The sequence below is a fragment of the Sus scrofa genome, chromosome 1, assembly GCF_000003025.6.
Source record: "Sus scrofa isolate TJ Tabasco breed Duroc chromosome 1, Sscrofa11.1, whole genome shotgun sequence".
Lineage (NCBI taxonomy): Eukaryota > Metazoa > Chordata > Mammalia > Artiodactyla > Suidae > Sus > Sus scrofa.
Genome location: NC_010443.5, coordinates 49,243,032 through 49,266,398, shown reverse-complemented (window position 1 = coordinate 49,266,398; position 23,367 = coordinate 49,243,032). Strand labels below are relative to the sequence as shown.

Sequence of the window (23,367 nt, the reverse complement as noted above, 5' to 3'; positions counted from 1 at the left end):
TTCCACAGCAGCAGATCCACTACTTGATCAAGTTTTTTTTAAAGAGCTCTGCTAATTGTGATCATCTCTCTCCTTTGATGATTTATGAATCAAGTGCCTTAGCCCCTGAGTTGCATCTGACAGTAAGTGTTTCGTTTTGATCAGCCCTGACCTCTATGGCTTACGCATATTTGAAAAGGTGGTGTCCTTGGCGGTCTGAGTTTGGAGCTTGAACTTGGCATACCTGCTTTTTCTTTAAATTTATTTATTTTTTACTTTTTATTTTTGAATTTTTTTGTGAGGTAACATTTTATTGTGGTAAAATAAAAATAATATAAAATTTACCATTTTTAAAGTGTACAGTTTAGTGGCATTAAGTACAGTTGACCCTTGAACAACCTGGGGGTTAGGGACACAGACCCACAACTAGAGGAAAATTTGAGCATAACTTTATAGTTAGCCCTCCATATCACCGGTTCTGCATACCTGCTTTTAAATTCCCCCAACAGGTATTCACTGCGTGGTTCTGGGACCTACCTCCCTTATCTAACCCATAAGGCAGAGATGTGAGCAGCTGCCAGGCAGAGTAGTTGGAAAGCTCAGAGCTAATTCTCAGCATGGTGTATGACACACGCTAAGTGCTCATTATATGGCAGCTTTATGATTTTACTCCCTTTGCGTTATCTTTTTACGACTGGCTGCTTGGTTTGTGTTTACAGACACGTCATGGTGAATATGCACCAATAATGCGGCTACAGACGCCATAGCCAACAGCTCACTTTCCTGCCTTCCTTCACACTTGCTTCTTCTCTGAGCACATGGTCAGCCCAGAGGTTATTCACAGGTCTGTAATTTGTTCAGCAGAAAACTCTCCTTCCTAAGAATGTCTTCTGCTGTGAAGTGTTTCAGTGTTGCAATAATGAGACCCCGCCATGTAGGAGGTGCTGTGCCAAAGGCTATGAGACACTAAGGTCAGGAGGCAGGGCTCTGCGTTTTCTTTGCAGGCAATTATTATGAAAATCAGTGCAGTGACCTATGAACTAAAGAGGAGCATCAGTGTCTCTGCCAAATTCAAAGTGCAAGTCCTAGATTTGGCCATGGGAGATGAAAAGGACATTCAATTTTAGGAAAAATAATAACTATGTAATTCTTTGTTCTATGTCTGCTTGGCTTCCTCTTAACAAACTTCTCAGAAACCATACACAATTTTCTATAAATATCCTGAAGTGTATCTTAGCATGTAGCTTTTCCAGAATTCCTTGTTGGAAAAGAGTTGCAGACTAGGCTCGTGATTCGAGATGGCTGAGCCATAGGAAATGTGTTCTCCTTCTCTTAGCCCAGCAGCAAATGCCTGGGCACAGAGAAGCAGAGACAAACCCAAGAAAGTGAGTTAATAAGTGGAACTGAAAGCTTTCAGGAATCATGGGGGTCCCAACTCAAAATACAGGGGGAATCTAAGAAAGGCTTAAAGGCTAAGCAAGGAAGCAGGGACATGCCATTAGCATCAGGATGCACAGCCCAGGACAGTTATCCATCCTCAATCCAGAGAGCAGGCAGGGGCTGCAGGTTAAGCAGGATCTAGCCCTTTCCTGTCTCTCCACTCTCTCTTGAGCTATCCTGCCCCATTCTGTCTCTACTCCAGGCTCAGCAGACTTCTCCATGCACCCCAAAATCCATTTCCACCCAGCCCCCAGACCGACATAATGCTGTTCCCTTTCTTCAACTACTTTACATCCTGTTCTTGATTTTACATCCTTTATGTCTAGATGTACATGTCATTTCCTCAAAAAGACTTCATTAGATCACCAACCCCCTCAAGCATGCAGGGTCTGAAAAGTCTCTTTTTCTGCTTTTGGTTAGTGAACACTTTTATTTTTCAGTTACCAATACCATTGTCATACAGGCTTTGCAAAAAATCCACAGAGAAAGGAAACAACCAGTTCATGGAAGAAACCCCCCACAAGAATATGACATGAAGGGAGAGGTTCTCTACTGGAAGGGAGCCTTGTTCTCTGTCTTGGGAGTCTGCTTTCCTCAGTACAGGGTGACTCACGCTGCCTCCACATCCCTGCAGGAGCAACCCAGCAAAACCGCCCTGCATTTACCCAACAATGAATAAGTGCTCCTTTGCCCTAAGGCAACAGAGAGGCTCGTAATACAGAAGCCACCAGCTGGATGGCACCCACTCACAGGGCACTGGACATGCTGAGCTGCAGTTTCACTGAGTAGATTTCTTTTGAAGTATACCACAATTCCTAATTATGATGCATTTGTATGATGATCAGTTCAGGGCTTTTTCTCTACCAGCCTATAATTTACGTGGGATCATTTCTCTTTTACCCATTCTCATGTCCCCAGTATATAGCATAAGGTGTAGGAACATGTAAAGACTAAAATATTCCAAATGGACTGAGTGGGGCCCACTGTGTAGAAGAACATGGGCGAGGCATGGGGGTGGGGGTGGGGTTAAAGAACATCAATAGATGGTCTGCACCCAATCTGCTGTCTCCTTTCCAATTCAATGCCCTCCTCTGCTTTGTGCCTAGGATTCTCCTACATCCGGGAAGGCAGATAGGATGTATATTTTTACAAATAAGAAAGCTAGTCATCCTGAATAAATATGGGATCAAACTCTTCCTGATTAAATAGAATTTTGAAGTCTCAAGGCTGTCCTGAGCACAGACATCTAATTTTGAGAAAATGTAGGACCTGATGAGTAGAGGACTCAGCTGTGGATGTTGGGTCCTGGTTCTTTCCCGAGGATGGGGCCTCCTCTTCCACACATGGCTCCTTCTTTGCCTAAAACAGCAGCCCCTCCCCACACACTACCTCTGCCCCATCCCGGCAGTGAGGGTGGCTCTGCTCAGCAGCAGGACAGCATCAGGAAAGAGAGGAAATACCTCAGGCAGCAAAGTGAGAAGCCTTTGACGAGGAAGAAGGCTAAAGGAAGGAACGTCACTGGGAAAGCTGCCCAGTGACCCAGGGGAGAGGCTGTGAGGACAGAGAGGAACAGTGGATGTGAGGATGGAAGTGAGGAGAGACATGGAGGACACACGAGGGGCAGAGATGCACTCACTAGTTCAAGAGTATTTCCTGAATGCCTACTATGCACTTGTCCATGTTCTGAGTGCTAGGAACACAACAGTGCACAAGCCCTCAGGGAGCTTACACTGTGGTGTGAAAAGAAAGTACATTTAATAATAAGCAACATTTTTAAAAGTGATTTAAGGTGATGATACAAAAATAAAATAGTGTATGGGGTTAGGGAGTGACTGGGCAGGGATGTGTGTGTGCAGGTATGTATGTGTGTATATGTGTGTTTGTGTATATACGCGTGTACTCGTGTGTGACTGTCTATGTGTGTGAATGTACACACATGTATGTGTATGTGCATAAGTTTGTGTGTGCATGTGTGTTTGTGTGTATGTGGTGAGGGTGTGTGTGCATATGTGTATGTGTATATGCTTTGTGTGAATGTATATGTGTGTGTATGTGTATTTGTGTGTGTATGCATGCATGGATGCTTGAGGTTGAGCAGTCAGCAGGAAAGACCTTTCCAAAGAAGTGACAGCTAAGGACAGAGTGATGAAAGGGATGGCTACAGGTATGCCCAAGGAAGAGCGTCCAGATCAAGGGAATGTGGGAAAGGTTAAGAAGCAGAGAGAGAGGCAATAGAGCTGGTGAGGTATTGAATAGGAGCTGGAGGGATTGGAGGAGGGACACCATTAATACAGGATAAGAAAGAGAAGCATGGAGTCAGATAAAGACCTTGATCTCACCATAGTTATGACATGGGTTTCATGAAAAATAAAAATCTAATATTGGCTGCTGAGTGGAAATCAGAGTACAAGAGAGTGAGAATGAAAATGGTGAGGTCAGAAAATAGTCTGTGCAACTTGCTGAGGCTTGGTTAGGGAAACAACCGATATGATGTGGAAATTGATGCCCAGGAGGGAGAGGGCAGAACTGGGACCAGACCTGATTCCTCACTGACCTCAGAGGCTCTGCCCAATACACATAAGACAGCAGAGCTGCGAGCCAAGATGCGCACTTAGCCTTGTTCCAATGGAACAGGAGGGGTCTGGGATAGAGCAGACACCCAGCTTTTGCTGTCACTACAGGCCTGAAGCTCAGAAGGTCAAAACTTGTGAATCATTCATTCTAAATTGAAAGCTGGAGATTTGGGGGGAAAAAATAAAATTACCAGGAATAGAGCTGAATGGGATGAGGTCAAGGTCAAAACATTGGCTATAGATCAGACAGCAAGAGAGATGAGAGACTACAGATGAGGAGGTGGGAAGGAAAGCACTTTCAATAGGACTCTGCAATGGGGAGATTAATCCAGAGGAGAAAGGCCAAGCCCCTAGCAAGGCAAAAACTCAAAGTAAGTTCAAGATGTGATATCTCGTCTCCTGTGTTTTCACAACCCATGCACTTGGCTCATGACACTTGCATGTGAGATGTACAAAACCATGAACACACCCCCATTATAGACTAAGAATGGCTTATCGATATCCAATCCTGTGATCTGGCTGTGACTCTAGTTCTTAGACTGCTAATCAAGAAAGTGTACAGAAATGGAATTGAGGACTATTATCATACAAATAATCTTGGGTCTGTTCTAACATATTTTTTTCAAAGCTAAACAACCCCTGAAAAGTTCTTTGACTATTTTTCTTTGGTACTAAGTGATCTGGCAATGGATCAGACCAGAGTCACGATACTGTGGTTTAATCTTCTATCTAGGATAACTACCCTAGTGGCACATTAGCTGGCCACTGACAATTAGAAACTCTCAAGAACTCAGGAAGGCAGGAAATGAAAATCCTGGTAGGGTTCAGGGACCAAGATATATGGAGAATATGATTCAGAGATATGAAACCAGCTACTGGAAAATCAGAGATAAACTGGGGGACAAAGGGGTTGGGATATCAAGGTCAGAAGGTCGGTCATGGTATCCCCAGCAGGCAGCATGACCTGGCCTGGAAAGCTGTCATCAGATGGTTCAGCTCTTGTCATTAGTGCTCGGCTGTCCCAGATTGACCCCTGCCATCTGCCTGCTAGAGAAGGTGTGACAGCAGATCATTGAAGCAAATATTAACATCCACTAATTTAGGAGGGGGAAAAAAAAAAAAAAAAAAAACAGTCTTTAGGAATTCCCTGATGGCTTAATGGTTTAAGGATCTAGCATTGTTACTGATGCGGTTCAGATCATTGCTGTGGTGTAGGTTCAATTCCTGGACCTGGAATTTCCACATCCTTAAGGTGTGGCCTTAAGGATGAATTCTTCTTTTCTGCCTCCCATTCTCCTTGACTCATTCCCTGCCCTTCTCTTCTGCAAAGGGTGGGGAAAAAAAGACAAAAATCAAAAAACAAAGCAGGAGTTCCTGCTGCTTCCTGAAGCAGAAATGAATCCCACTAGGAACCATGAGGTTGCGGGTTCTATCCCTCGCCTCACTCAGTGGGTTAAGGATCCAGCGTTGCCATGACCTGTGGTATAGGTCGCAGATGTGACTCAGATCTGGTGTTGCTGTGGCTGTGGCGTAGGCTGGCAGCTATAGCTCCAGTTTGACCCCTAGCCTGGGAACCTCCATATGCTACAAGTTTGGCACTAAAAAGCAAAGCAAAACAAAACAATACAAACAAAGCAAAAAACAAAAAGCAGTGGGTCATTCTTGCTTAGGCAGTGCCATGAGGAACACTTGACCTCCCTTTCTTCCCAGGAGAATTACCAAAATACACATCTACACTGGCAGCAAATATCTGTGGTCCAGAGATGCTTCAGATGTTTGCTCCATCAGAATCTCACCTTCCAGATCATAAGGGCTGCCATGTTCCTTGAGCTTTAACTGTGTGTCAGGTGCTGTGTAGGTTTTACATAAGTAACTTAACCCTCACATCAGCACTATGTGGTAGGTGCCATCATTCCACACAATGGAAGAGAACACGGCAACATGAAGAGGTCTAGTCACCTGTCCAGCATCAGATAGTTAACAAATAGCAGAGCCATGACCAACAGCTCAAGATTCTGCCCACAGAGCAAGCACTCTTGTCATCAAACTCTACTGCTTTCCCTACCTCCCCTATTTATGTTCCAGGAAATTGCTAACCTTCCTGGTTGCACAATTTTCTTTAAGCAAAGGATCTCAAAGCACCAGGTGGTATCTTGGATGCTAGAGTTATACTATAGTTTCAAACCTAAAGAGCCCTTACTAGATCTTATTTAGTCCAGAGAATTAGGCTCATCATTACATGACGGCCTTGTATTATCGCAGTAAGAGTTGCTTTCTCATTTCTCAAGCCACTGTCTTGTATGCAAAAAAGTAAAAGTGTCTTGCACTGAAAGCATAGGGAAAATAATACTCAAGGATCCCCACCTAGTGCCATTGAGGGGCAGCACGAGGAAGATCTAACATACATACTTGCTCATCTAGTGTTTTAGGGGACAAGATGCTTGGCTCATCCAAAATCCTAACTCTGCTTTCAATTTAATTTCTTGAACACCTAACTCTGAGAATTTTATTTAGAATATAGTTTGCATTTAAGAAAGACACTGGAAGCTGAAAACTCAATCATTGGGAAATGAATTTTCAAGCCAAGGGAATGTGTTAGGCAAACACTGAGTGGCAACCTCAGTAACAAAAGAGAAAAGAATAGGAAAGACAAGAGTGCATTACACATAGAAAAGGTAAATGTATTTTGTAAAACTCTAGTTTTCAATTACATATTAATGTAAGCTGTATGTCTTACGGTGGGTCACAGTCAAAACTTTTGGAAAACAGAGTTAGACCAACAGTTTTTTCAGGGAACAGAAAGAAGCCTGATTAGAGACAACTCCTTGCATCTAGCAAGTCTGAGGGCCACTCATGTCTCTGTAGATATTCCGTGCATACATCGTTTCCAACTTTTTCCTTCTTTACCCATCAATATAAGCTGTCTCAGGGGCCTACTTTTCATTTCATTAAGAGATTCTGCCTTCATTTCTACCCAGTGTCACTGAAACCGCCTTTCTTTTCTGCAACCTCTAGATCACTGCTGTAGACTCTCCATGGGTTTCTCTCCCCCAGTCTTCCTTTCCTCACTGATTCTCCTTATCTACCTCGGCTAGACCATATTTCTAAAAATACCACTCCTTTAGTCACTTTGTTTATAGGGAATCAAGACCAAACTCTTCTCTGGCCTTGGTTCTCCTGCCTTTATGATTAACATTTTCCACTGTGAACCCCATTTCTAACACACCTTGGTCTTTTGAATGTGCCATGCTCATGCCACCTCTATGCCTTGGATTTTGATTGCTGTTTCTGTATTTAGCCTTTTTCTCCAAATTCTATCTCAAGGCCCTGTGCTTCCATAAGTTGCTTTTTTTTTTTTTTTTTTACTGCTGTAGTTCAGACACTATGTTTCAAGGGTTCCAGGGAGTGAGACACACTGTACTTCTACTCTTCCTTATTACCACTCTAGCCTTGTTCATAACTGGGTTATTACGTATTTAACCTGCACTAATTTTTTTTTTGTCATTTTGTCTTTTTAGGACCACACTCATGACATATGGAGGTTCCCAAGCTAGGCGTCAAATTGGAGCTATAGCTGCCAACCTACACCACAGCCACAGCAACGCCATATCTAAGCCACATCTGCAACCTACATCACAGCTCAGCAAGGCCAGGGATCAAACCCACATCTTCATGGATACTAGTTGAGTTCATTAGCCACTGAGCCATGATGGGAACTCCAACCTGCACTGTTTCTAAGGTTCACAACAACCCTGGAAAATAGTTACTACTAAACTTCATTATTCAGGGATTCTGTATTTGCAAATTCAACTACCCCCTAAGATATATTTGTAAACCCCCAAATCAAAGCTTATAGCACTTTCACAGTCATTCACAGACATGCTCAGAATGGTGAATTTGAGTCATCCATGCATATACACTCAGCTCAGGTCACATGGTTGTTTTGGTTTTAGCCCACAAGCTGTAAACAAGTGCTATATTCATGGCATATTCAATGCCTAATGTTCCCCGCCCCCATGTGGTTGTGCTTTTCATTGGTAATTTCATTGGCGAAAGTGGTCCCCAGCATAGTGCTAGAGGACTGTATTCTTAAACTTAAGAGGGCTGTGATGTGCCTTACCAAGAAAATATATATGTTAGATAAGCTTTGTTTAGGCATGAGTTTTAGATATACAACAAAAATAATATATGTTAAGTAAGGTATATTTTAACAGAAACAGATATAACAAGGTCATGTATTAATTATGTGATGAAAGTTATATAACCAGATTCTAGAAGGAATCCATCCTGTATTTTCCCTACAAGTAAATGGCTCATCATTCTTTAACTTTCTAGACTACAACTACCATAACTAATGAGAATAGACAATACTACAATTCCTTCTTAGGGATGGAGAAATAACATAGAGAAAGATTAAGTAATGGGTCTGAAGACATCACAATAGTTATTGCACAAGCTGAAATTTCATCTTGCATGTCTGATTCAACACTGTCAACTCTAATCACTCCTGGTGTGGGTGGTATAAATTCATCCGCTATTGATAGAAGAGACTCAGCAGGAATTTTCCCAGGGGTTAAAAAAAGCAAATGGACAAGTTTTCCTCTCTTTCTCTCCATACATATATTTTGGCTACCCTACAACACACGGAGTTCCTAAGCCAGGGATCAGATCCAAGCCACAGCTGAGACCTAAGCTGTAGTTGTGGAAAGGCCAGATCCTTAACCCACTATGCCAGGCTGGGGATCTAACTTGTGTCCCAGCACTCCCAAGATGCCAGCAATCCCATTGCGCTAAAGCAGGAACTCCTCTTTCTCTCTCTTATTGGAAGTTCAGGGTACTTATTTTTTGTGTGTGTGAAGCAAATAAATTCTTCAAATATCACTAGGCTATTCATTAATTATTTCAACAAATATTTGAGTGTCTACTACGTTCAAAGTGCCATGTGAAGCCCTAGGGACCTAACTATCTCTCAACAAGCCTAAAATTTATTGCTGAAGGGAGGCCTGAAAACAAATAATTATGTTATAGGAGAGAGCTGTAGTGGGGATATTTACAAGGTTTCAAAAGGCCAGGCAATTGAGAAAATACTGAATTCTCCCTGGGATTTGAAGAGAAGATTTTTTGAGTAGAAATGATTTTTGAGCTGGATCTTGAAGGAATTTGCATCTGATTGGAAATGGGGAGATTAAGTTACATAGAGGACCAATGAGCAGAGACTTGATATGTTCAAGACCCGGCATTTGGAGAGAATATGCCTGAAGGGAACTCTTGGAATAGTTTTCTACCAGTTTTCCAAAATAAACTATTACTACGCTTCATCATTCCAAAACATAACATTACACATATTACACTTCAACTTTTTTCTCCCAATTTTAACAGGTTGTAGTTATGTAGTAATGCTGAATTCAGCATTACTAAATATTTTAAATAAATGCTTTGGCCATACTCTCTCTCTTTTTTTTTTTTTTTTTTTTTTTTGCTTTATAGGGCAGCATTAGCGGCATATAAAAGTTTCCATGTTTCCAGGCTAGGGGTCAAATCAGAGCTGCAGCTGCCAGCCTACACCAACAGCAGATCCGAGCCACATCTGCACCTGGATCCTTAAACCACCAAAGCAAGGAGACCAGGCATGGAACTTGCATCCTCATGGATACTAGTCAGATTCGTTACTGCTGAACCACAATGGGAACTCCTGCCCCTACTACATTTAAACAAATGTATTCTCTTTAAATCGTTTTACTTAACCTTTCTTTGGTCTTTGGTATTTTCCTAGGTTTGTTTTTTTTTTTTTTAAAGGATAACAAAAGCTCAGTGGTATCTCTGTAAGTACCGATTTTGTTGTTAATTAATTCAAAAAACATTTGTTGAACACCTTCAGTGGTCAAGATTCTTTGTTAAATCCTATTTGGGGGAAGGGGAACCAGGAGCTTGATTGGAATCCAAAGATGGTTCAGGACTATTTCTTCTTTTTCAAAGATTCACCAGTGAGTGTTAATAATTCAAGGTATAAAGAGATGCAAGCAGAAAAGTGCAGCCCGAGTTCAGAGGCCCAGAGTACCAAGAGATTACTTTAGAAGCCAGTCTGAAAGCATAGAAGAAGCAATGGTCTGGAGCCAAGAACACACAGGGAATCCAGGAAATAGGAAGTGGTTTATTTGGCTCCAAGTCTGTGGAGGAAAAGAGTAGTTCACGCATAAGGCTGAAAAGGCAGGTGACCTAGTACTGAGGACATACTAGAAGCCAAGATGCAGACGTTGGCTTGTCCTTCAGGTACCCTTGAAACCCCTCTGAAGTTTTCGGACTGAGGAGTGACATAATCTGAGCTGTCCCAGAATGGCTAATAGGACCATGGTATACAAGATGAATGGAGATGCAGTAAAGATCTGAGGGAGGATGAAAAGAGAGGCCATGGAAATAATGGAGGCTGTGGTAACTGGACCCCAAGTTAGGGAAACAGCCCTGGGAAGAGACAGGAAAGAGAGCAGGAAGAGGCACCGTGTAGGCCAAGCAACCAGGAAAGGAAGAGAAGGGAAAAGTCAAGATGACCTTACCGTTCCAGCCTAAGGACTACTCATTATACAAGGTGAAGTAGTAAGTGCAAGAAAACGTGGGACTCAAGATGAGTTTAGTTTATGCCATAATTAGGCTGAGAGTCTGGGAAATCTGAAGTGCCCAGGGCTCTGGAAAGCAGGGAACTGAAGTTTCAGTAAGGCACAGAAGGTTCTGGGTAAGGCTATAATCAAGCAAAGGCAGTAAATACATCCAAAAGGTCTGTGTAAACTAGCTTCCAAAAGAAAGTATAATAGGAAGCAGTACAAAGTCCTCTGGGATTTCAGAGAAGAGAAAGATTATTTTCTGATGGCATTTGGGGCTTGCAGTTCGGGCATCCAGAAAGACTTGCTGGAGCTGCCCTAGGAGTTTGACAGGCAGAGACAGAAGAAGGACTTCCAGAAGAGGAAGGCTTCCAGGGGTCTGAAAAGACACCAGTAAATGCAACAGAAAAATGCAAGCTTCCGTTTGTGAGAATGACGAGGACGGCAGCCTTCTGAGAATTGTGTGTGTGTCTGTCTGTGTGTGTGTGTATAAGACTGATGAGAGAGTGAGATGGAAATGGAGGAAGGTATTTCTGACAGTGCCCAAACGACAAAACCATAAGCCAATTGCTCTTTTTAAGTCCAACCAGCTGATATCTGTGAGGAAGTCTCTGCTTACACTAATTGTTCCCAGAGTCCACGCTCTTCAAACAGAAGCTCCATATGTTCCCAGTACAACCCAGGGATCTTAATTTCCTGAATTTCAGCATCTAAAAAATCTTTAAGCCCTACACTCCCGAGGACTAGAAGAGATCCCAGGGCTCACAGAGTGCAGCCTTCTGCCTGATGTTTCAATCATGAACACAGGATGTGAGATTTTTTGAAATGATAACTTGTATTTTATGTCAAGGACTTCAGGCATTATTTTTTTAATGTTAGTATTTTTATTTTTCAATGCTAATGAGGAGAAGTATTTCAGGACTATAGGGAAAAGTTGTACTTCACTAACTTCGTTACATTTTTAAAGCTGAAAAATTGTTTCATTCTTCATAAAGAAAAATAAACATCACTGAAATGTTCAAACAATGGTAACCGTCCATCCTTCTTCCCACAATATATTTTGACAATTAAAAATATATTCCTGGACACTGGTGACATGAGATAGAATGCAGCCCCAGGAACTCTCATTGCAACTACTTTCAGCAATATATGCATATAGTTTAAGTAATATATCTATCTCTATACCAATTAGGGCATGAATATTATTTGTGAATAATTATTTGATTCCAAAAGCCTTCTTTTTCTCTCTCTCCCAATAGCTGATCAAAACAAAACCAAAGAGAAACAAAAACTAAAAATTCACTCTTTCTAAGTGAAATGCAAATAAAACTCCTGGAGAGTGGGCTGAAAGAAAACTATCTAATGTGGGAATTTTGCCAATTCTTTAATGAACTTCATGCAGACATTCAGTAAGAATATCATGCTGGAAATGCAAAAACCAGCTCTGCATTCTTGGCAGGAATGCATTTTAGCCTACAGCTCAAAAAGAGTTAATCTGAAATACACACTAGAGTTGCATTAAATATGCTTTACCATTCAACAAGCTTTGTCTTAATGGCAAAGGCAATTCTGAAACTGGGTGAGTGCTTAAACTTTATTATGGAAATAAATGATGCTGCTCTAGAAGTCTTCCATGACAAGAAAAGTATGCTGTGAGGAGTTACTGAATTCCTTATCTTCCTATACAGAACAGTTCGCTACTTGCCTGATACTTTCAGGCAAAGGAAGCACAAAATTCAACATGGCCTTCCCCTTTCTAACAGCAAAACCCCAAACAAAACTTAAACTGCATCTTCTTCGCCTGTTAGAGTTAATGTGCCTTCATTATGCTTTAATGTGCTTTTAATAGTCTCCTATGGCAAGATGGGGATATTAAATGTGGGAATAAAATATCCATGATACAACCTTGAATTTGCTATCATGCCTGCTCTCTGAGGGCTAAAAACACTTCACACACATTCTCACTCAGTATCTCCTTGAGGCACATTAGGTGCCTGTTATGGCTGAGGACAGGTAGATTTAGAATGACAAAGGAATTGAGAGGTCATTTCCAGAGCTCACACAGCACTGCCTGTAAGTTTTCCCAGCAGGAGTGACTGCTCTCCCCTCCAAGCCAAGAACCCTCTAGGGTGGCTGCACTGGCTTCTTGGGCTCCAAATCTACCCCAAGATCACTTGTCTTTTCCTTCATGGGATTCCCTCCCTTACCTGGACACCATCAGATGCCGGAATGTAACTTGCCCTCTTAAACGTGTCTGTTACATTCCTGAGGATTTCCACGGACATCAGAAGATCACCTGCATAGAAGTTTTTCCTCTGAGTTAAATCCAGCAGTGTCTTGGTGACCTGGGACATCCCATCACCCGCCAACATTCTCTGCCCCTTTGCAAGGTGTTCTTTGATCTGTGATGGTCAAAAGAACAGAAGAAAAAACAAATCAGAACCTTCATTACTGATTCCCCATGTATCTTTATCAAGCAAATGTATTAAAAACTGTAGAGTCAACTTTCAAAAAGTATTCTAAGACTTGAGAGGATTCCAAAACTATGTTGTGTTTATCCCACACTCACATGGACAAAAAAAGACCAGCATCTGTATCCAGACTTTGGCTGACTTGATGGACTTGCCTTCTCTAGTTTTCAGAAACCACAATTGAACACATGGTGGAAAGCTTGTATTAATTTAGGTTTTTAATTGAAATAAAAATAAAAAATATTTTTTGCACATGGTAAACATGAGAGATTGTTCAGTGAGGTGTGAGCAGAGATGGGAGAGTATAAACACTTCAAAATATCCATTTTTATTAACACACTGAGCTTAATCATTTTGCCTTACCTCTTAAATATACACATCTTTATGTAGTGGCAAAAAAAAAGTTTTCACAAGGACATCAGGTTAAGAAAGACATTTAGCTAAACTCTAGAGGTCTACTATGACTGACAGCTTGATTTATTTAAAAAGAAATAAATAACAAAAACATTTTTAAAAGTCCTCTCAGCTAGATCTTCAGCAGCAGAATGAACAACTGAGATGTAAGGCTTAATGTCCAGAGAAATACGTGTCAATTTCCATATATGCTTATCCTACAGTACAAGGAAAGAAAAATATCTTATCTTCAAGGGAAGAGTGCTGAGGTGAGAGAAGGTAATGTGATAGCAAGCATCCACTATCTGTTTACTTGCTACTAAAAGGCTAATCTTTATCATCCATCCCATTGCTAAATTTGTGATAACATTTACTCATCAAAAGATTACAAAATAACCAAGAACTAACATGCCAGAGAAAGCTTGAATTAGAAGGGTCAAAGCACAATAACCGTTATCATCAATTTTCCATTAAGAAAAGTGCTAACAAATCCTTTGAAGCATAGCAACCAACCTGAACAAATCCAAAAGTTAGGAATTTTCTAAAACATGGATTTTAAAAAGTGCTATCTTGACAATTCAGATATGCAAATTTTCTTTAATCTCTAAAACTCTGTCTCAAAATATTTGGGGAAAATAACCTTCAGAGACATAGCCTATTCCCATTGTGTTATGTTAAAAACATAACATATTTAGGGAGTTTATTTCTTCTCATTTTCTTGTTTTCATTTCTCTCTGTCTCCCCTCAGTGGCAGCCATCAACCACTGACTAAAGCCCAGAGGATCTGGTGTGGCACCAAAGATCTAGCCCTTGCTTACTTCTTAAGTTTCAATGCACATTGCCATGGAGCGACAGGAATATACTAATCTTGATGCAGACACTGTGTCGGCCAATCAGAAAGGAAACTGACCTCTGAGGACAAGCCAGCTGGTGCACCGGCACCATGTTTTCTACCAGGATGAACTCCAGCCCTGACTGTAAGCTAGTGATAACTCTAATTTCCTGTTCAGGTCACATGCACCATAATGTCATATTTTTGCACTGGATATTCTACCTTTCACCCTTACATGATCTCATGTTTATGTATCATTCAGATTTAGTTCTGGTTCTTCTAAATATCTAAACAGAGTTAATCAGTGCCTTCTCTGTGCTCTCCCTTAACTCATACATACATTAACCACCCTATCATACAGATTTAGAATCTTTTGCTCATATGTCTTTCTGCTCCAGCAGTCTTTCTGCAGCTTGAGGATAGGTTTCCAGTCTTATTCACAGCCTTAGAACATAACACAGTAAGTTTTGTTAGAATGAATATAGTTCTGATATGCTGAGTATACAATGGAACCAGGGCTGCCTAGTTTTGTATTTAAACTTTTCAACTTATTACTTATATGATTAGAGCCATCAGAGACAGTTTATCATGTCTCTTCTAAGCTTTGAAAAATATGCCTAAAGGGTTAACGAGTTTTAAAAATAATTTTCAAAAAATCAAAGAAACCCATGCATGCCTTCAACAGTCAGCATGGCTATTGCCTATGGGAAAGCTCCCTGCCTCATCATGGTCTGTGAGCACTACATGGTCTGGTTCCTGGAGACTTCTAACATTTCTCCTCTGATTACTGTGCTCCGGTCACTCTCATCTTTTTGATCTTCCTCAACAACTAGTACATGCCTCAGGGCCTTAATGAGTGCTTCTCCTTTTGCCTGGAACAGTCTTTCCCATTGAGATCCAAATGCTTTTTTTTTTTTTTTGGTCATTTCCTCAGAGAGGTCTTACCTGACTTCCTGCCTAAAATGGTGTCCTTGTCATTTTCAATTATCCTACTACCCTTCTTATTATTTATTTTTTATTCACGTAGTCTTATCTTTTTAAAAAACATCTCACTTTCTTCATTGTGTTCAACCTTACCTGCCATTGTGCATTTATCTTTTGGCTTACTGGCTTTTCTGCTTCCCCCTTTAGAACAGAAGCCTTACAAAGGGAAAGATTTTGCATATTTTATTTCTTGTAACAATTCCCAGTACCCTGAAGATGTACTCAATATTCTGGACAAGTGAATTAATAAATGAATGATGAACGATCCTCCTCTGATCATGTTGGGTGGTAGGATTAAATTAGGCACACTAGGAAGCTGTTCTAAGCTGTTCATTAACATAGTCTATAGAAAACTTAGATATCAAATAGCATGGAATAAATAAACTACCTGACTTAACAGAAACAGTGCAGCTCCTGGGCTCAAAAGTATCTGCTTCAGTAGGTGGAATGTGAAGAAAGTGTTGAAGAAAAATGAAATTAATAAAATCTACCCTAAAGAATGTCCCAGACTTCAGTGTTCAGTTTGGTACTGGCATTACAAATCACAGCTGTGACACTCAAAGCCAAGGAGCACTTAGATGGTTCTCTGTTAGAGATGAGATACAGCAACAGTTGCCAAGGTAAACATCATTTGACTACTCAACTCAGCTCCCTATTATTTCAGCAACCCTTATCAATGCCTAAGAGGGTCTAACTCACATAGGTATAATATAACCTTCCCCTCAAACAAAAGCAGCATGACATTGACTTTAATTTCAAGGAATACAACATTCAGATATGTTTTCTGTCTGCAATAAAAATAATACAGAAGTGTTTGAATGGTTCAACTAATCAGAGCTAGGTAAGGCAGTATTTCACAACTGGGTCAGCAGCAAATGTGGCCCAGTCAGTAGTAAATTAACGTCACTGCCATCTGAAAGCTGCTTAGCAGGCTTATGTGGAAGGACTTGTTCTCTTGTTCTCAGTTCAGCTCTTTGGAGACAGACGTCCAGATCACAACACCAGCTCTCACAATTGGCGCTAATTAGCATCCTTCCCGGCATTGTCAGTGGAAGGCACCCAGAACAAATACCTTGTAATATTTGCACACACTAGCATAGGTTATTGGTAACATTTATAGAGGCTATAAAGAATGCCTTGATAAGACATATTAAGGTGGAAAACAATTCCAGTCTCTTGATCTTCCTTGCATAACACAAGAATATGTTGAAAGTCCCTTTCCTTATCAAAGAACCTTTCACTTCCTTTTTCTAAAATGACAAATCCATGTTTATCGGCTGGATTATTTTTTTCTTTTTTGGATCATGAAGAAAGAGACTTCAGATCGGGTTTGCTCACCTCACTTTTCTCTATTTCGCATTGTTCCTTTACTTGCATCCTTCATTTTTAACTATATGATTACCTCTATGATTTTGAATCTCACACATTTTCAATCTGCATTCTTCTTCAATCTTTCCCTCTCTTAAAAATATGGCTTGATATTGGGTATTGTATTTGTTTGTTTGTTTATTTATTTATTTATCTTTTAGGCCCGCACCCATGGCATATGGGGGTTCCTAGACTAGGGGTCCATTCGGAGTTGTAGCTGCCAGCCTATGCCAGAGCCACAGCAAGGTGGGATCTGAGCCGTGTCTGTGACTTACACCACAGCTCAAGGCAACGCCAGATCCTTAACACACTGAGTGAGGCCAGGGATCGAACCCACAACCTAATGTATGCTAGCTGGGTTTGTTGACCGCTGAGCCATGATGGGAACTCCAGGGTATCTTATTTAAACACAAACTCTTCATTTTGTTATTTCCTTTTGACTAGTCTTCTTTCTCTTCGAAATAAAAATCAGAAGTAAAAAATCTGATTTGAACCCCAACACCCTTTAAGTTGCAAATTAAACTCGACAACCACCTAGTAAGAATTTTCTATGAAAATATCATTAGGACTTTGTGTGTGTGTGTGTGTCTTTCGTCTTTTTAGGGCCACTCCTGAGGCATGGGGAGGTTCCCAGGCTAGGGGTCTAATCGGAGCTGTAGCTGCCGGCCTACCCCACAGCCACAGCAATGCCAGCTGTATCTGGGACCTACACCACAGCTCATGGCAATGCCAGATCCTTAACCCACTGAGTGAGGCCAGGGATCAAACCTGCTACCTCATGGTTCCTAGTTGATTCGTTTCTGCTGCACCACGATGGGAACTCCTCACTAGGATAGTAAGTTTAAAGAGCAGCTGTAGACATAAAACCTGGATTTAAATTTTGGTTCAACTATTTACAACTTAGGACCACTGAATAAATCTTTCATAGAATCATCTGTCTATTAAAAAACCAAATATTAGAATGTTGCTATGATGGGTTAATGCAAAGATTAAAGTGGACACTCTGTGCTATTTCCCCTTCTTATTTTTCCATCTTCAATTTCCAATTCTTCTAAATACTAGATATGTAATATTTCTCATATTCATCATTTTTACCTGTGGGCAAGATGTAGACTGGTACAGGTCTTCAATATTTATCATCACATTCTTTACAACAAACTCTGATTTTTACTGAGTCTTGCCCCATGCTAAATTATCCTATTTTTCACATCTCTGAACATGTCACTTCCCTGCTACCAATAAATAAATAAATAAATAAAGTCCAAATCAAAACCTATTCATTTTCATATTAAATCAAATATACCCTCCATTGTTTGACTTATAAGGCCATCCAAATATAATCCTGGCAATTCCAATCTTTTGTCTCTAATTTTATTCATCCAACCCATTATTTCTATTCAGTTAGTGATTATTTCAGTCCTACTTTTTCCTCTTTATTGCTACTTAATAATTCGATCCACCTTGCTTTTGAATTCATCAAATTAGACTTTACTATCATTAATTTTTAAACTAATAATTTTAATCCAATTTATTTATTCACTGTTGCTTTGTAACCATTTCTTCTTAAATTCTCTTTTGTCAGAGCAGGATTCTCTTTTTTCAAACTGCTTAGTCATTATTTTAGTAAGGTTCTGTGAATGGTAACTATTTTAATGTTTGACTTTTTTTTTAAGTTATACTCACTTTCAATTGATGGGAGGTTTTTATTCTGCATTCACCATTTTCATGACGTGATTTAGTGCCAATATTTTTGTAAGTTCAACGCTTGATCTTTTGTAAATTACCAGTCTTTTCTTTGTGGTAGCTTTTAGTATTTTCTTTGTGTTTTAATCCAGTGCAGATTATGTTTATGTGTATTTGATTGTATTTATTCGGGACTTTTTTCAACCTGAATACATTATCTGCCTTGCACTTTGGAAAATTCTTAAGCACTAACTCATAGAATGTTTTCTCTGCAATCTCTTTGTGGTCTCCTTCTGATATATTTCTACTACAGTATATACATTTGTATTAAATATATATAAAACTTTCTCATTTTACTTTTTATTTTCTAAATTCTCATTTATATTTTTTATTTCTTTATCTATTCTGGCTTCTCAGTGATCTTTTTCCAAACCTAACTTCCGGGTCACTATTTCTTTCTTCAATTTTGTCTAATTATCTATTTACTCTATTGATTAATTTCAAAGACAATATTTTCCATTTACAGAAGTTCTAGTTTATCTTTTTCATATTCTTTCATCTCTTAACTGTGCTTTCTGCTCTTTCTTTTATCTCTCAAATTATTTTAAACAAGTATGTTATAGTTTCTTTCATATGTTCTATTATTTCTTCCTGCACTGCTAATTCTCCTGCATCTTGCATTTGCTAATTCTTCCTCATAATATTTGTGATTATTGTCAACTCACATTCAGTAAGGTGTATTTATTGTTTGGGACTCCCATGTTGTTGGTTTGTGAAAGAGTTGTTAGAGATTAGCTTTGAGTGTGTTTCTCTGAGGGTGAGAGCTTCAGGCCGTTCAATCATACTGGATCATTTTGTATTCATTTCTATGTTAATTCCTTTTTTTTATGGTTCAGACTAGGCTTTTCAGTTTCTGAAAGGTGATTTCTTTCCTCTTTCTCCCAAATCCTTATATAAATTTAAATTTCTTAGATGCATCTTAGGCCTATAGAGTTTCTCTAGTCCTTGAGGTCACAGTAGTCAAGATGATACCAGCCTGTTGCAGAGGGCTTGGTATAGCATCATGACTCCTGTGGAAGGAGGTCTGGTCAGCTTACTCAACACAGTTTTAGAATCTCTGCCTCTGGTACCTAGGACTCACACTATCTGAAACTTTCCCAGCTGGCTACTGAAACATCAGCTTTTCTCTATTGCTCTGGCTTTCATTAGTTGTTAGTTGTTTTTTTTTTCCTCTTCATTTCTTTTTTTTTTTTTTTTTTTTTTTTTTTTTTTTTTTTTTTTTTTAGGGCTGCACCCATGGCATATGGAGGTTCCCAGGCTAGAGGTCAAATTGGAGCTATAGCTGCTGCTCTATACCACAGCCACAGCAATGCAGGATCTGGGCCTCATCTACAGCCTACACCACAGCTCATGGAAATGCGGGATCCTTAACCCACTGAGTGAGGCCAGGGATTGAACCTGTACCCTCATGGATGCTAGTCAGATTTGTTAGCCACTGAGCCACGATGGGAACTCCTTCCTCTTCATTTCTGATATCTAATTATTTCTCTGTCTCTTGAGCTGTTTGAAAATATTTTCTTGCTATAGTTTACACAGAACCTCAGTAGATCTGTGAAGTATTAGCTTGGTCCATCCCACTATTCTACTACTGCTGCATTTACCTAACACCAACCAGAATGAATTACTCACAGTTTCTCAAAGGAGGCTCAAGGATCCTGCTGTGACTCCTTAACTAATGCTCTTCTATAACTTAAATGCTTTCTCCAAATCCTTTTGTTAAATTATCTTTCCTTTCTCCTTCCTGAATTCTTTTCAGATAACTGCAATCGTGATATGATCTCTACTTTATAGAAGTAATCTTGCTCTATCTTATATTATTATAGTATTTGTGTTCTTATCCTAACCATTTTATTAGTCCATAAGCTCCTAAAAGGCCTATAGTTTCTTTTTCAATTTGTTTCCCCTGTAGTTTCCAGCACATTGTCTGACACACAAAGGCATCTGCTCAAAGTCCTTGTTAAATTAAACTGAAATTACAAAAGGATTTTTACTTTTCCTCTGTAACTGTCATCCTCAAAAATCAACAAGGTGAAAACAGCTGTCTCTGATTATTCGAAAGGAAGAAATATGCAGTAATTAGAGAACTATTACATTTCCTGATAGAGTTGCCTATTCAATGATTAATATAAATAGGCAAATGATAACAGAAATTTAAAATTTCTAGAGTTACATAATCACTGCCTTTAAAAATAATAACAATTACAACAAAATATAGCATTTATTAAGAGCCTATTTTGTGGCAGGCATGCAACTAAGTGTTTTACATGAGTTATCTCATTTGAGTTTTAAAATGGCCATTGGAGGTTCCATAATCACCCACATTTAACAGATGAAGGTGAAGAGACATAGTGTGGTGAGATGTATTCTCCAGGCTTGCATAGTGCCTCAACTGTACAAGATTTGAGCTCAGGAAGCTGGATTCCAGGCTCCATGTTCTTAAACACTTCATGCGTAACACAGGTTTTATTTAATGCTTTTGTCAGAAACTGTCAAAATGCTTACATATATAGAAATCATTCTCAACCATATTTGTTTTAAAGAGACATTACATCTTTTTCATATAAAGAAAGAATATACGAAGCAAGTGGCTTGAAGAGCCACTTTCTAGGCAGTTGAGGTGGTAGCAATTATTTATGAGTGGGCTTATTAATTTGGAATGCAATGTGGAAATGTTCCTAAAGCCATTTACCAATGTCTATAAAAGATTTTGCAGGTAGTTTTATTCAAGTGGAGAGAAAAAGTCCCCAAGCATTCCCTTGGGCTCTATTTTCTAATTTTCTTAATTTAGCCACTGAAGTAGTTTAGAAAGGTTTATAATTTTATTATTTCCTATAAAATCATAATTATCAGTGATTATATACGCTCACATTACAGTACTCTGTGAGCTCCAAAGTACAAGTCTTAAAAGTTTCTGTGTCATTCACATTTAATACTGTTGACAAGATCAACAGTAAAAGGAAAAAAATAATCTAAGGTCTAAAAATAGCTGCTTTTTATAGTTACAGATTAAGACTCCTTGCTCTTTATAGAGAGAAATGTGTTAAGGGTCATGGTTTAAAGAGTAGGTGTGTTTCTGAAATAACCTTATTCTTTTCACTTCATGACTCCTACTGCCAGCCACAGTTGCCTCTATTGTGTGAATCCTAAAAAAAGGTTTATCGTAGCTGCTCTGTGCAAGTGACACACTTTAAACGTCATATATTTATATATTATTTTCAGCATCAACTCCTACAGTCCATCTGTAAGGTATATTAATGGTTCTCACAGTTCTAAGTGGCTTCAATTAAAAGATAATTATACGAGAAACTTTTCATCAAGCAATAATCTAAATATACATCTTTTGCTTCAGTTCATAACTGTCATTTTCTAAGACTGAAGTCATCCACTAGATGACGGTTTTAAATTATTTACAAATCTATCTGGTGTCTCCAGGAAAGACAGAGATCATCCTATATGGGAAAGAAAACATAACTTTTGTTCAAACACATGAATACCTTCTTAATTTTCTCTATATTTTATATGAACATGTATATTTATCTTAGACCTAGGACTTCAAATCTGAAAAGACCATTCTTGTCTAGAGACAATGTGATGGGGAGATTTAGTTAAATGTTCCCTTGCATAAAGTATATATGTATTGCCCAGAATTGAGGACGAACAGCGTTTGGCCACAGGGGCTTTGCATATCCCAATTTCTTAACCCTAAACTTGAAATGAGTAATAGGATGCCATGAATTTGAGGATGGCAAGGTATTGTTATGAGATTAAACTGAGTCAGGAAGAAAACTGAGCCAAGTTATACTGTGCATATTTCCCTGTAAAGCCTGGAATTCCCAGAGTAAGAAAGAAAGCACAGTAAATTTGCCTAGCCAGTAAAAAAATTAGAAATAGAGGGAGTTCCCGTCATGGCACAGTGGTTAACGAATCCGATTAGGAACCATGAGGTTGTGGGTTCGATCCTTGGCCTTGCTCACTCAGTGGGTTAAGGATACGACTCCCGCGTTACTGTGGCTCTGACGTAGGCTGGCGGCTACAGCTCTGATTAGACTCCTAGCCTGGGAACCTCCATATGCCACGGGAGCAGCCCAAGAAATGGCAAAAAGACAAAATAAATAAATAAAAATAAAGACTCACTGTTAAAAATGTTTTTAAAAAAATTAGAAATAGCTTTGATTTCTAGTCAAAACTCAAAAGCACAATTCCTGAGCAAAAGCCATAGGTATGTGTGAAATCAATCATATCTAGAATGATTATTAATATTCTGAGCCAGGGGACAGCACTAGGGTGGGTGAATGAGGTCAAAACATTACAGTGGTCACAGACAGGGACCCAAACTTTCAGGCACCTGCTCCACAGGAGGCAGTGACCCGCTTTCTCTGAGGGTTTCTCAATTCTGTTTCTGCTACGTGAGTTTCTTGTTCTGGAGATACTGTATCAATCAGTCAGAATGGGATCAGTCTGCTGTGAAAACAGACAACTCCAAAATCTCAGTACCTAAGAACAAAAAGACATATTTCTCACTCACACTGCAGCTGCAACCCAGGACATCAGGGAGGCTTTGCTTGTCATACCTGGGGCTTGGGATGACAGAGGATGAGGGATTTTACATTGACAATGACATTCTCAGGCCAGATTTAACAAAGGTCTCTTCCATATATAATGACTTAACTGGAACTTTTCAAAGTGTAGATTCTGATTAAGCAGGTCTGGGAGAAGGTCTGAGATTCTATATTTCTAACAAGCTCCCAGGTGCTGCTTCTACTTCAGGTCGTTGGAAAACATTTTGGCTCTACCAAATGCATTCTCTGCAATGCATCCAAGTAGCTCAACTTTGCTGGAGAAAAGTCATATTCACACGGGCTAGCTGTAGTCTAAGCTCTTCACTGCAAACTTCTGTACCATACAAGCTTTGGCAACCCCTAAGCCCAAGTGCCTCAGTCTGACCTTCATCATCCTGCCTTCCTCATTTCAGAAAATGATAAGCACATCAG

General features: G+C 39.6%; 1 protein-coding gene across 9 annotated transcripts in view; it reads right to left on the bottom strand.

The window, feature by feature from the left end:
• ADGRB3 (adhesion G protein-coupled receptor B3) overlaps positions 1-23,367 on the bottom strand; it is a 733,899-nt gene that overhangs the window by 353,385 nt on the left and 357,147 nt on the right. For all 9 annotated transcript variants that reach the window (XM_021072848.1, XM_021072838.1, XM_021072869.1 and 6 more), the window contains one exon: positions 12,793-12,987. In XM_021072848.1, the coding sequence (XP_020928507.1) occupies positions 12,793-12,987 (195 nt within the window). The remainder of the gene's footprint in view (positions 1-12,792; positions 12,988-23,367) is intronic.